The following is a 15,648-nucleotide window of genomic DNA, read 5'->3' on the forward strand; positions in this document are numbered from 1 at the left end:
ACTGGAAAACTGAGGACCATTGTCAATGACCATTTCCATGGGAACACCGTGCCTTCAAAATATTGACTTAATGCAATTGATGATGGTTTTACTAGTAGTTGTATGTAGTGTCTTCACCTTGGTTATGGCTGTCAACCTAGAGTTAATCTACCATGAGTCTGGATACCCTTCACCTCAGGATAGTTAGGCTAATAACCAGTCGCACATTCCCAACTGTCCCTCTTTTGTCCCGCGGCGGGGGGGGGGTCAGTTGGGAGGTCAGCGATGCTGACCGTTCATACATTCGGCCTGCTATCATTTTGATAGCAGCGCCGATATGGACAGGGGAGCATAGCGCCCCTGTCCATTACCGCATCCCGGCTCTAACATACATGGGGGAGAAGCGGTGTCAGTGCACATAACGTGCGCTGATACCCTTCTCCCCCATAACGACGGATAATACATCTGCCCCATGGCTCCAACTCATGTCCCATTTGAAAAAGGCAAGAAGTTGGGAGGAATGCAGTCTCAACAATGTATGTTTTCCCATAACCATCCTGGTCACTACATTTTTTTAAATCCAACTCTTTCTGTACTAACATCCCAGCACTCCTTGGTTATACTTCATATAATAATAATAATAATAATAATAATAATAATAATAATAATAATAATAATAATAATTGTATATAGCGCTGTTCTCCACCAGTACAAAGAAAAACCCAACAAACAATTGACACAATATTTTATGTGCCAGAAAGTAGAGAATGACATAGATTCAAACAAAACAAAAAAATCATTGAGAGCACAATAAACATAATGCAGGGTTGGCACAACCATTTTGGGTAATGCATTCCACGGTTCCATACTCCACCCATGAGAGTACCAGGTGATATGTACATGCCTGTGACAACAAGGGCAATGCGTACTAGGAACACAGCAGTGATAATAATACTATGTATGTCAGGGGAACCAGTGCAGTGCTGCTAGGGAAAGCTCTGTGACCATCACAGTGTATACTGCAGATGTGACAGCAGTAATGGAGCAGCCAGGTCCCCCTGTGAGGACTCAGAACCCCTTTGTTTGTATACACAGGGTTTGCTCCCAGTCACTGACTATCAGGCTCTCTCCTTTGTTCCCGGGGCCCGCCTCCTGACCGTGCCTGCCTCCCATTGGCTGCTGCCGATGTCCGTCATTCACGCTGCTGCTGCCTGTTATGTGCTGCTGCTTCTGATAGCCCAGCCAGGGTCCGGGTGCCCGGGACCGCGTACAGTGTTCTCCAGCCTGCCATTGTTACCGGCTCCTGCCACGCAGATCCCCGGGACCAGCCATGCAGAAGTACTACAGAGGTAAGGGGGCTTCCGGCCATACCTTTCTGATCCTAGGAAGATATAGTGGGAGGCAAGCTGTGCTTCCTCCACCCAGACCCCGTGTGCTGTCCCCTTCCCCCTGGTGTGTGGCACTGGGTGTGCTGCATGGGCATACAGGCTCCTATACATGTGCATTAGACCACTGGTTCTCATATGCATGCTGTGCACATGCACAAAGCCCCAGTGACCAGCTGACGTGCTGCATGGGACAGAAGCAGCTGCTGCAGAACATCTTGATGCATCTGTGCATACAGAATTTGCAAAGGATGTTGTAATAATACAGTGTGTATGTCGGTATGTATGTGTATGTATAAATATATATATATATATATATATATATATATATATATATAATTAGAACATACATGTATTTTAGCATAGCATGGTACATATCCACATTGTGTATTATATATATGTAACAGCTTTATTTTAATAGATATGTATTGGGAGGTGCTATATATATATATATATATATATATATATATATATATATATATATATATATATATATATATATATATATATATTCTCTCTCTCTCTCTCTTATGATGGACCCTGACACCTCTGTAGCACTAGTGCCCTCTCCTTCCTATAACGCCCGCCATACCGCCCTATCCATGACTCCTTGGCACTTCCATAGACAGGCAATGGGCTGCGAGGTGGGATTGCCTCTGCTGCCTGTAACCCTCTTGTTTCCTGTGAGCAGCCCTGATACCGCTGCAGGCACTCCTCTGATTGGTAGGACTCCGGCTTAGCTCAGTAAGACGTTTTTCAATTTCTTCCTTTGGGAATTTTGTTCTCGATTCAAACCAGGAAAAAAAAAAAAAAGCAACTGAATGAATTCACTGAGCTCTGCCAAGCCATGGCCGGCACAGATGTTTTTTGGCAGTCAACTAGTTAAAGTGATATGTGGTTATAATGTTCTCATTGTAATATCATTACCAGCCTTTACGTTTACCTCTCATTTAATTTGTTCCATTACATGTGTGCTCGCCGAGTGTATGGCTGTGTGGGGAATCTGGTGGCGGCTGAATGAAGTGCTGTGTGTCTTTCTTTACAGCCTGGGGTGAGAGATTGCGCTGGTTCTAGCTTCGTGCATGTTACATGCATGACACTTACTGTTGACATGATGCGATGGTATACACAGCAACGTCATGGTATTTGTCATGAGGTAGCGTGGAGATAGGTATATTGCGTGTAAGCTTTTTTTTTGTCCCCCACAGGAATCACAAGTTAATGCTAAGCTGCTTAGAAATGTTAGGCCGTTGGGCACTTAAAGTGTGAATTATTAATTCATGGGCTGCACCATAAGGTAATTTGGAATTGGTCATGATTCCCACACAAACATATGTCCCTGCTCCCTGGGGGACTGTGTACAGCTCTAATCAGGTTGCAGGACGACACAGTGGGGTGTATTCAATGCCTTCTGCGAGCAGTGACAGCGAGCAGTGCTGCCTGCTCGCTGTCATAGCTCGTAGGGTCTGTATTCAACAGACCACCCCCCTGCACACGCTGTTTCCCCCTCGCTTGGTTTTTGGAACTAGGGGAGAAACGGCGTATGCGGCTGCTTAAACAGCGGGGCTCGCGGCTAAATGCAGCGGGTTCCCTGCATTAGCCGCGAGCCTCGCTGTTTGGGAGAATCCTCGCCATCCTGTGACAGCGAGGATTTCCCCGGGACATTGAATAGGGTGAGCGGCAGGCGCGCGGAGGGGTGTGTGTGTGTGTGTTAAACGGCGAGGAACGCTTGTTTTCAGCGATCCTCGCTGTTTAACCCCCTCGCCGACCCAGTGCTGTCAAAAATGGACTTTTGGGATGTGTCAGAATTAGCTAATCTCTGCCTTTTTTTAACGGGTTTTACCGTTCACCGTTTAATATGAAGTGACCATTGCGATTGCCGCTAATCTTGCCAAAATATTACCATGGATTCCCAGATCCTTGGACGTAGTGAACAGGAATCCATGAATTAATGCTGACTTCAGGGATATGTATTATATGTCCATTTTCTGCAGCTTTTAGGACTGAACACTGTACACTGAGCTGCACTAATTACTGCGGGATTGCAGCAGTAGCTGGGGCTATTCAGTTGCAGCCGGCTATTAGGCCGCAGGCTGCACTTTCTGCTCGAGCTTCTGTCCTTCTCGCAGAGAACACATTAACCCATAGCTCTGGGCTTATTTCCCGGAATCTATTGGTTAACGCACATTGGTTGCCGATTTACCTCACGACGAAAAGGGCTTGTACTGAAATACCACTGGGCGTAAAAGTCAGAGGGACAGATTCTCTAAGCTTCAAAAGTGATAAAAAGGAGAGTGATAAACAGCCAGCGAATCAGCTTTTACCTGCCATGTCACAGACTGTGTTTGAAAAATGTCAGACAGGAGCTGATTGGCTGGCTGTTTATCACTCTCCATTTTATCACTTTTGAAGCTTAGAGAATCTGTCCCAGAGCCTGCAAGCCCTTCGCCTCGTGTGGTAAGCATCCAGCGTAATTAAATCTGGCTGGGTCCGGCACAGATGAATATTGTGAACTATATGTACAATATGGATATTGTTAACGGTATCGGCTAGTGTGTACATACTATAGTACAATGCAGGTCGTTAATGATGTCCTCCTGCATTGTACTGCACCGCACCCCCCCCCCCTTTCCCGCTGTCATTTGTCGCTGCCGGCGCCAGGTCCTGTCACAATAGACGTCGCTGGGTACACGTATCTTGTAATTGTACCCGCCTTTAACATACAACAAGAGTTTGCATGTGGACAGAATTAAATACTACATGAGTAAAAAACTCATTATGACCTTTTTACGGTCATCCTAATGCTTGTGTCACCCCTTCTGACCTGTCGACCATAACCACGTTGGCCTATTTCAGGTGTTGACCTTCAGAGGCCCAATGCATGTCAACTATAATTGGGTTTATCCAATGGGTGCTGGACGACTCACTGACAGTCGGGATTCCGACAGTCATTACCCCAACGTCGGAATCCCGAATAAAATAGGTGGCAAGCGCAGCGAGCCACTGTGCCCGCAGCGTGGCGAGCCCGCAAGGGTCTTCGTTGCGATCCCCCCCGCAGTGCAGTCAGGATTCCGATGTCGGGCTAATGACTGTCTGAATACCGACTGTCGGTGTGTTATACCACACCCTATCCAATTACCCATATCCAATTGCTTTATGCAACTTTGGATTTTCCAATTCTGAGACTACAAGTAATAGAATAACCTTCATCTATCTATCTATCTATCTATCTATCTATCTATCTATCTATCTATCTATCTATCTATCTATCTAATGTAAAAGGTGGTGGATGGAAGGCAACAGTCTCTATATAAACCCTTTGAATGATCTCCTGAGCGTTACAGTATCTAGTTTCTGTAATTTGATGATACAAGGGTAATGTGTGCAGACTGGGCTTTGGGAAGGGTTTTAACCTTCCACGCAGAGGAGAAAACACCTGCCCAAGGGCAAGACAGGGACCGAGGAACAATAGCGAGAGTTATTACTGCTGTCCGCAAGGCATGATAAACATCTTAATCCAAAAATGTATACCACTGAGACAGTCCCAGGGAGTTTGTAGAATGAGAAATATTTCAGGGATCGTGTGGTAGTGTCTGATCCCAGCTAAGCCTGACGTTATATGATGAGGGAAATATTGTGAAGTGTTTTTTTTTTGGGGGGGGGGGGGATTACATATCCTGCTTGACATTTTTCAAACACAGCCTGTGACATGGCAGTCAGGAGCTGATTGGCTGGCTGTTTATCACTCTCCATTTCGTAACTTTTGAAGCTTAGTGCATCTGGCCCTGGATGTCTATAATCTCTCTATTGCATCCTAGAAAGTGATTGGTTGCTAAAGTACTGATGGTGTGTTCACACTGGCCAATCCTGCGGCCAGTGATATCGATTTAATATTGGTGGCTGCCGGTACCCCGCAGGATGCTGGCGATGGTTGGGAGTGCGTTCAGCAGCATGGCCCTCCTTCCGACATAGTAGAAATAGATTGTGCTACACAGTGTTTTTCTACTTTCGATTCCTATGCAGTGAGATTTGCTGTGGGCATCACCCCATCCTCAATAGAACTCCCCTATGTGTGCAAATTTACATCTATTCCATGCGTTTCCTGTAACAAGATGCGACAGTCATCATCAGCTGGATGAGTTGGGTGCATCATTTCCATCCACCATATTTCAAGATGTGTACAAAAAGCAGTCAGGAAATTCATGCTCTATCTGTCACAGGAACCAGAGATGTGATTGAAGTTCTGAGTCAGCGCTGGATACCTTCTTTGGCATAATCCCTGTGAGGGATGTATACATTGCCTGTGTGCTATCTAAACATAGAGACCAGGGGAATTATTATATGACAGACAGGTATGTTTCATCTCTACCCACAGAGATGGAAACAGGATGCTAGGCCTGTATATGTAAAACCAGGGCATCTGGTATTGGTAGCTTGTCCATCCTGAGACAAGGTTGCCAGAAGTGAGGGGTGAGTCGGATCCATTTTTTTTTAAAAACCATCCCAAATATAGTTTTGGCTCTGCTGTGAATTTGTGCACATTTTATTGGGTATATATTTCCAGCAATAAAATCTATGGAGGTGTATTTGGTGCTCCTTAAAAACATCTAGGATTGCCATCCAATACAGACTGCGTCCATGTGACTGCTGATCAATACAGAGAGCATCTGAGTAACCGCTTTAAAATACAGTGTGTGTGTGTGTCATACGGAGTGCGACACAATACAGATGGCATCCTAGTCACAAATCCATCGACACAGCTACTTAGTCCGATGTTCTTCAATTTGTCTGCTTCTTCAGCGTTTCATCTTGGACATCTTAACCTCCAAATATGGTGCTAACTAGAAGCTGCTGTTGCTGGTACTTGTAGGGGCAGACACAAAATGTTAGAAACCAATCCACACTTCGTGTTCATTCTAGCACCCGCTATCTTTAAAATCCCATGCAGTTCCTCTTCCCTGCCTGGGGTGTCGCTGTCTACTGTAGTTTCTAACACAGTGTTGTCTGCATATTAGCACTGATATTCAAACCAGACCTGTGCTAGAAACACCACAGCAGACAGCGACACCCCAGGCAGGGAAGAGGAACTGCATGGGTTTTCAGAAATAGCTGGTGCTAGAATGAACACTAATACATACATTTGAAATGCTGTACTTATGAGTTTGGGTAAAAGATGACAGTGGTTGCGCTGTCCAGGGTATCTCTCTTGTCACTTATAGACCTGACACACATCTCGCCAATAGAAAGAACAGAATGATGGTAATACTGCTACTTGACACAAAGATGATCCCTAGTTGTCTTTCAGAGAAGACACAAAAGGCAGACAGGTCATGTATTATCCCCATCACCCAAGGGAACTCCCCCCCCCCCCCCCCTCTCTCCTGTCACTCATCCTGGCACTTGCCACACATTCTCTATGACACCGTGCACAAAGGTTGCGACACGTGGATTCTTTAAGCAAATTATATCCCCCCATTGTTCCAAAACCATTGGTGCGAAACCAGACACTTTGTTGTGTAAAAATGTAACATGAAATCATTCTAAAGTAACATTAATTGTGAAAACATCTGCTGACGTTTCAGAGACCCTGAATATCTCTCCAAGTACGTTTCCAAAACACACAAAACCAGTCACAAAATGTTTCCGTCAGGATACAATTTACACTTTGGCCTCATTTATAACTAAAGGGGGGATGCATTGCAAAGAAAAGATACATTTATGTTTCGGCTGTAAGCTATTATGAGCACACAATGACATTGTATTTGTATATTAAGCAGCATCCTTGATTATATAGCATATTAGGGATATATATATATATATATATATATATATATATATATATATATATATATATATATATATATATATATATATATATATTGTCTTTCTCCAGCAATGTCCCGAAGAACGTTGACTCTGTGGGATTTATGATACTGTAACAGCTGTTTGGTTTGTGGGTAAAGGCCACTTAGGATAACATTAAACTACATTTCTACTTAAAATACAGGGGGGGGGGGGGGAGGGGGGGGTCGTAAGTACAACTCGAGGAATGCCTCTATAATGCAAGCCCAAGAAAGTTATAGGGCCCGGTTCCTGATGTCGGAGCAGATTTTAAATCATTCACTTTAATTTGTAGCCCTGTGTCCAAACTCTTAATCCAGTATAAAAATAAAGATGTCCTCCTTTGCTTGGGCTGCATGCAAAAACAGTCAATATTTACCCTGAAGAACTAGATGTAAACCTGGCATTGCAACATGGTTTGTCCCAAGTTCAAAGTTACTTTTTCTTTGTTGCTTTACTCCAGACTCCGAATCCGGCGCATATTGTAGAATTTTGCCCGATTATTATTATTATTATTATTATTATTATTTTTTTTAAATGTTTTTTTTATTCTTTACTATTCGAATGTTTATTCTGTGGCGATAACACAATGAGAAACTCACTTTTTTTTTTTTTGTGATGAAATGTAGCAGGATTGATTCTTCTTATTCCCATAGCTTGATTGGTAGAGTGGTTGAGCTATTATGTTAGGATCGCTGGTTTTCTGCGATCCTCGCTGTTTAACCCACTCGCCGGCCGCAGCGAGCGGCATTGAATACTACCCAAAGAGGGTGCACTCCTTGCTTTGCGAAAGAGCATATAGTATTGTACACTTAGTATTTGCTACATCTATGTTTTTGGTGGAGATTAGGTCACAAGTAGGGAAGCCAATTCCGGGGCATTTTTTCAATCCCGGAAATCGGGATTGAAAAATGCCCAATCCCGGGATTGGCTTCCCTAGTACAAAAGCCCTCAGTGGCCTCCCCACATATTAATGTGCGGTGTGGGCGAAGCAGGAGCCGGGCGGGCGAAGCCAGGAGCCGGTGGGTGGGCACGTTGAAGATGGGTGCCGTCAGGGTGGGAGGGCAGGCAGCATGCTGTGCGGCTGTGCGGTCTGCATAGCGTGACCTTGTCACGCTGCGCAGAGCTGCACTGCCGGGACGGCAGCTCGGACGCTGCCCGGCATTAGACTGCGCTTGTGCAGTCTAATCCCGAAATCCCAGGATTGGAAACTCCTATCCCGGGATTCAAATCCCGGCGGTTTTTAGGCCAAATCCCGGGATCCCGCCAATCCCGGGATTGGCCACCCTAGTCACAAGCGTGTGTTATTACACAACTGTTTCTGCCATCTTGTATATCTAGGTGCACTTCTAGCTTATGGTGTGGACTCCTGAGTGAAGCGTTATCCAGGTCTTCTGATCATGACGTACAGTTTCTGTGAATGGGATTCATTACATAAATGACAACAACTTTTCATTTTTTTAGAAGTTTTTGTAAATTTGCCTCTTATACTGCTTTTACGTGACCTCCCTAAATATCCTGGGTTATTGCACTACCCGGGATATTGTGCTGTGTAAATGCAGCCAGTTCAAATATCCTGGGTCAAGTGAGCGGAGTTGAAAACAATTCAACCCAGCTTGCGGCGCAGTGTAAACTGGTAACCCGGAACTATATGGCCTGGGACCCGTTCACTGCAATGAAAAAAGCCACCATTGAGAGATGCTCTCATCTCCAAGGGCCAACTCGGGAATCGCCTCTGCTGATGTCACCGGCCCGGCATGTGGAGAAGTTGCCCATGGCAACCAATGAGCATTGAGGAAACAATAACAATTCTATAAAATAAGTAGCAGTTGATTGGTTGCCATGGGCAACTTCTCAACTGGCTCACCTCTCCACTCTTTTGACTGCTTCATACATCTCCCCGTACAAACGACGACTGTAATGCACCGAAGGCATTGCAGCGCACAAGGCCGAAAACCCACTGTCCATGGTACGGTATCTTAGTAGCGCCAACATATGGTGCAGAAATGCTGGGTTAATGAGGATACATCTGTACATGCACAAGGTTAAGCAAGCATTTAACTTGTAAGGGGGGGGGGGGGAATCTGTGTTCCCGAGTTTAGAATCTTTCCAATTCTTCAAAACCGCAGGGTACCTGTAACTGTGTAAGTTGATGAAAGCCAGGTTTGTTTTTAGGCCTGATCACTCGTCTACTTGCATCAATGAACCAAGATTATTTTTTTTTTGTCCTGAGAGTGGCGGTGGACCACCCAAATCCTCACCATGTCCTGTTTTTAGATTGTCCTGCAGATGTCAAGTTAAGGAAAACAATGTTAAAGTGCAAGGCTGGCATTCCCAGAAACTGGTATTGATATGCGGAGCCGCAACACTGGGGAAACGTCAAAGGATTCTGTCCATACTGCATTTATTATCCTTCCTCCAGGCTCTCCAGCCAGAGACTTGTATGGTTTACCATGCTGCTCAGAGTCCATTCCTGTGGGAGTCTGAGGGCTACAATGCTATTTGCCTCTACTTTCTTTTTAAAGGATTACCTGTCCACATTAAAGTAAGGTACAACGCTGAGGTCAGCAGTCCACTCCGAAGCTAGCACACTCCTCCTCCGTGACCTGTAATTTTGGCCTTGGTAATTGAAGGTGCACTAAAACCAGATACAGCTGTTCATTACTGTGCCCGCTGTTAAATAAATAGCAAGTGGGGGGTTTGGAGCCTCTGCTTTCTTGTTCCTGAAATGTATGTTTATATATACACACAAGAATTCTTTCTAGTCCAAATAACTTTTTCTGAGTAGTCCCTCAACCTTATTCTAGTTCACACGCAGCGTCGCAAATTACGCAGCGCCGCGTATGGTTTTACCGCCGCTCGTACAGCTGCCCACCCCCCCTCGCAAAACACCAGACAGCTGGTGATGTCAGCTGTCCGCCCCCGGCTGCCGCGTCACTGCCTAATTCCATAAGCTGGCCGTTCCCACGCGCACATGCCACCGCCCCACGCCTGCAGATTGTTACTTCGGGATGTTACTGTGATTTACAATTCTGCACAGTGCCGTGGACTACCATGGCAACCACGGGCACACAGCATATGATGCAATGAGCATCATGTTGTTCTGAACAGTCTGCTTTCGTAAAATATTTCACCTCTGGCTCCCTGTAACATGCCGAGCTGTGATGTTGTGTCTGTTTAACTGGCAGCCACGTTTTGTAACATTTCAAAAGAGAAAGGAAATGTTTTCCTGAGGAGACCAGTACAAAGCCGCAATCTTAGTTCAGTACATTTTAAGCACTTTTTTTTTTTTTTTTACCATATTCTGTACTTTTAGAGATGATACATTAGTCAGACATGAGCAGCCCTTATTTACACTGCATCATTATGGAGAAACTGCCAGTTTTTGAGATGTTTGAAAGGAAAAGTATTTCCTGCAAAAAGCGGATTCACTCTTCAATAATTTCACATTCATGTGTCATGTATAATATAAACCCTGACCTTCCTGCCTCCCTCGGCATCTTATTAAGCTACATTTTCTTTTTTCTTTTTTTTTTACTCTGTTATTATTTACACTTGCGTAAATCATCATAGTGGTATATGTAGGATACATACGGATGACCGGCGGCCATTGGGGGTTATTCCGGTTAAATCTCTCAGATGTGAGTTGGCTTCCTTGTGAGTCAACCAGATCCCGCCTTGAATCGCCGGCCCACCATTTGCAAGGAGCGTTCCTTCACACAGACTGTGAATGAATCCATTCACATGCCACTGGGACCCTGCCACATCTTTTGATGGTCACTAACCATCAAAAGATGTGGAAGGTGCACGCATATGTAAGGTCGCTCTGAGCATGTACGCTCGGGGGGGAAGTGGCCAGGCAGCTGACCTCCGGTGAGGTCAGCTGCCCACCCCCCGCATGCCTGTCATGGCCACGCCCATCAAATTCTGGGGGTTCCCATATGCTAATGGGACAGCCCACTGCCACGGGCCCCGCCCACTGGTGGCAAGGTTGGCCCCGTGCGTGCCTGCACGTCGCTGTGAAAGGACCATAAGGTCCATTATGCCAGCAGTCAGAATACTAGCATAGGCATCCCTATGGGGTCAAGGTAAGATAGATAGATAGATCTATCTATTGCCCCTTTCAGACCGCACTTTTAAAACGGTAAATTGCCGTTTTTTTACCGTTTTAAAACGGTAATGTGTGCGGTCTGAAAGGTCCAGTCCCACTTAACCGGTTAGAAAATGCCGTTTTTTCTAACCGGTTAAAATGCAGGGTCCTACCCGTTTCTGAACCGGTATTTTAGCGCAAAAATCGGCTCAGAAACGGTATTTAGGACCCAGCCAATGAGCTGGGTCCTAAATTCAGCACAGTGAATACTTAATGAGCGCTCATTAAGTATTCACAGCACTGGAGCACCCCCCGCGCTCGTGTCGACGCCCCCCCCGCGCGTGTCGACGGCCCCCCGCGTGTCGACCCCCCCCGCGCGTGTCGGCGCCCCCCCGTGTCGACTTACCCCGTGCCGGTATCTCCGTTGTGGTTCCCGGCACTGCAGCTCAGTATGCTCGGAAAGCACTTATGAAAAAAGTGTCTTTCAGAAAATGGCTGCCCCCCATACGGAAGACAGTTTTTTTAAACAGGGTTTCCTATGGGGCAGCCATTTTCTGGAAGACACTTTTTTCATAAGTGCTTTCCGAGCATACTGAGCTGCAGTCCACAACGGAGGTACCGGCACGGGGTAAGTCGACACGGGGGGGGGGGGGGGGGGCGCCGACACGCGGGGTGGGGGGGGGGCGTCGACACGCGCGGGGGGGGGGCGTCGACATGCTCTCGGTCGACACGCGAGGGGGGGGGGGGGAGCTGCACGGAGGGGAGGGCTGAAGGCTGCACTGGCTTTGACCCTGTATTTGGAAAGTTTCCAAAAACGGGTCTGCCAGTGTCAAAAAATCGGCACTTAAACGGTAATATACTGTTTAAGTGCTGCGGTGTGAAAGGGGTTTTATCTGGCAGACCCGTTTTTGGAAACGTTTCCAAATACAGGGTCAAAGCCAGTTATGCGGTCTGAAAGCAGCATATATCTGTCACCTGGTGCATAAACTTAACAAAGTACATTTTGGGGGTAATTTGAGGCCATGTTTGAACTGATATTATAATCATTGAGCCAATTAAGCCTGCTAGGTGCTGAAGCAAGTACTGACGCTTTTACCTTGCAGAAAATATTTCCCCCACACTTCACACCCTCAAAGGGGGAGCACTAAAAACACAGGAGTTTCACACTCACAGCTCCCGTTCCGGAATGGCACATTGAGTCCACGTCAGGATTTGAATCACCTTACAGCTTATTTGAGGGTTGAGAGATTGTCGGGGGGCCCACTGATTTCTGTCAGAACTATTTTTCAAAACCATCATTCAGCTTCCATATTCAGCGCTACAAATGAATAAAATACATAAGGATCGTCTTAAGTGTACTGTATTTGGGAGTTTCTAAAACAAAACCCATTCCAAAATATTTGTATTTGCTTGGGCTTTCTCCGGGTACTCCGGTTTCCTCCCACAATCCAAAAAATATACTGCTAGGCTGATTGGCTCCCAACAAAATTAACCCTAGAATGTCTGTGTGTGCGTGTACATGTGGTAAGGAATATAGATTGTAAGCTCCACTGGGGCAGGGACTGATGTGACTGTACAAATATTCTCTGTAAAGCGCTGCAGAATATGTGTGCGCTATATAAGAAACTGTTAATAAATAAATACTAACCAAGGGAGCAAGGTATTCATTAAGACATTGTTTTTGCATTAATGAATGGTATCTTTAGTAGTGTTCATTCTAGCACCCGCTATCTTTAAAAACCCATGCAGTTCCTTTTCCCTACCTGGGGCGTCGCTGTCTGCTGTGCTTTTTCTAACACAGGTCTGGTTTGCATATCAGTGCTGATATACAGACCACACTGTGCTAGAAGCACTGCAGCAGACAGCGACACCCCAGGCAGGGAAGAGGAACTGCATGGGTTTTCAAAGATAGCGGGTGCTAGAATGAACACTATTTAGAATTGTGTTAGGAAATCTGGAAATAATCTGCAGCCCAGGTTGCACAAGGTCTCAACTGTAGTTTTATTTATTAGCGTCTAAAATGAGCTATAACCTATATCAACCCATTCATTGGTGGACACGAGGTCAGTGAGTTTGCCTGTGATTTGTGTTTTAGGCAATCTGTCAGGATACTACATAAATCTTTATCTTGGCCCTTGTTACAGTATATCATTTTTGAATGTAGGAACGTTTGATAGCCTTGGGTCAGGGTTCTACTGTACAGTGCTTTTCTGCTATTTTAAAGAACTAGATATCACACCCTTACGGTATGTTATCTCTTGCAAAAATATTGCAGCTTGTCGCGCAACTCATTCACCATCGAATGAGTTTTTGTCTATCTGCAGTCTGTGTCCAGGACCTACTCTGCCAGCGCAATCGAATCAGGCTGATCAATGCTGGAGCGGAAGCCAGTTGGGTCACTCCCAGAAAGTGAGTATTTAATGTGGATCTGGCTTGTTTCAGTGTATTTAATTTCATGGCGCTTGCACCAGCTAGGCCACGCCCCATTTTTTGTGGCCGCACCTCATATCGTCTCTTTAGTTTGACTACAGATATTTTTAGGCTCTGTGCCTCAGACTGGTTGGCCACCCCTACACCCCAGACTGGTTTCCACGCCCTGACACCACAAAGCACTGCCCCCAAGCTCTGATTGGTCTGCAGCCAAGAACCTATAAAAGCAGTGGTAACAATCTATGGGGCAGGGGAAATCATTATATTATTTATAAGTACCGGACCTGTAACTGGTAACACAACATCTGTAGAGAGTTTGGAGCGGCAGGAAGTATTGTATCTGATGCAGGCGCACATAAAAGAAACCTGTGATTATGGCATATAAATAAACAACGTCCCATACATGTGAGCCTAAGAAAGATAGTATTTATACTGCAGAGACTAGAACGCAATGAAACTAATACCTATAATTCTCTTGCATAGCTCACATTTAAAAATAATTGCGTTTATGCTGCAGGACAATAAGTCTATGATGTCTTTTGTTTTTATGTACAAAACGTAATGGGAGAAAAACGCTAGTTACACACTGTTATTAGTACTTTATTCTAAACTGGTAATTGGTCATGTGACAAGGTTGCCGTAGTTCCTGCGGGCGGTGTATGAAATTTAAGAACACTGTCCCAGTGTATTAAAACTGGTGAAGAGATAAAGTAGAGTTCAAGTAGAAGGTGATAATTCGCCAGCCAATCAGCAAGGTTTGAAAATGACAGTTGGTAGTTGATTGGCTGGTGGGTTACCACATTTCCACTTTATCTCTTCGTCGGGCTTAATACAACTGCCCTAATGGCACTTGTTGGTTGTGCTAAAGCTTGGCATTCTGTGCAGATCTATTTAACGAACCCACTGTTAGAGAAATACAGTATGGAGGTAGCATTTTTTTGGTAATAAATAGAATTTACCCCCCAAAAAGGGACCATTTAGTCAGTTGTTGCAAACAAGAAGTATAATTGTGCAATAAAGTAACACACTCAGTAGCACATCCTTTGTATAAGACACCGATCTGGTTTTTGCCATTGAATATATAACTCGGGACAAGGTGTAATGTCATTGCCTTCAGATTGCACTCTGCTCCGCAGTTACTAAAGGTTTGCGGGCATTTATGTGCAGATTATACTGTGTGCTGCTGGTAATGCGTTTGGAGTCATCACATGCGGACTGAAGTTTTGCATGTGACTGTCACATCCGTGTCGAATCATTGTGCTGTGTATACACTGGGCGATGGCGGAGAAGGGAACAGCTGCCCTGGGGCAGTGTTTTGGGGAGGGGGGGAGAAGTCATGGGTTAGTGGTGAGGCAGCTGCAAACAAGCCCAGTATAAGAGGGGAAGACTTATCCTGGAATGTCAGTGTTTTCCTTGTGTTGTCGTATGACAGATTTGCCATCTGTACGGGCCAAATCAGATGATCTCATATTCCAGTTATGGAGATTATGTTATCGCAGTTCTGCGTTTAGACTTTACAGCTGAGACGTACAGGGATACGGTCACTGGGTCGACTCAATTAAGGTTGACATAGTTTGGGTCGACCACTGAAGGATGACAGGGTTTAGGTGGACACTTAAAAGAGGTCGACATGGCGAAGGTCAACACAAGCATTAGGTGGACAATGGGAATGTCGACAATCAATGCTAACCCAGTCAAGATGAACTGGGTTAGCATTTTGGGGTGCCGGCATGAGCACTTGCCGATGCTGGCCTTGGTGAGTGATTAAAGGGATTGGGGGCATTTCCCCCACTAGCAAAGTATCCTGTCGGCCACGCATCAGTGCCGACTAAGAATGTTGCTGATGACAAGCGAGTGCATTCATCGTCCATCTAACGAGCGGCAGTGGTGGCTCCTGATTGGCTGTTGGACTGTGAGCTCTGA

The 15,648-nt window shown here is 45.4% G+C and overlaps 1 protein-coding gene across 4 annotated transcripts in view; it reads left to right on the forward strand.

The window, feature by feature from the left end:
* Positions 1–1,171: 1,171 nt before the first annotated feature.
* AFAP1 (actin filament associated protein 1) overlaps positions 1,172–15,648 on the forward strand; it is a 91,561-nt gene continuing 77,084 nt past the window's right edge. For all 4 annotated transcript variants that reach the window (XM_083153868.1, XM_083154035.1, XM_083154126.1 and 1 more), the window contains exon 1: positions 1,172–1,328. In XM_083153868.1, the coding sequence (XP_083009994.1) occupies positions 1,310–1,328 (19 nt within the window). In that variant the 5' untranslated portion in view covers positions 1,172–1,309. The remainder of the gene's footprint in view (positions 1,329–15,648) is intronic.

Source organism: Crinia signifera, chromosome 1 (assembly GCF_055691185.1).
Source record: "Crinia signifera chromosome 1, ASM5569118v1, whole genome shotgun sequence".
Taxonomy (NCBI): domain Eukaryota; kingdom Metazoa; phylum Chordata; class Amphibia; order Anura; family Myobatrachidae; genus Crinia; species Crinia signifera.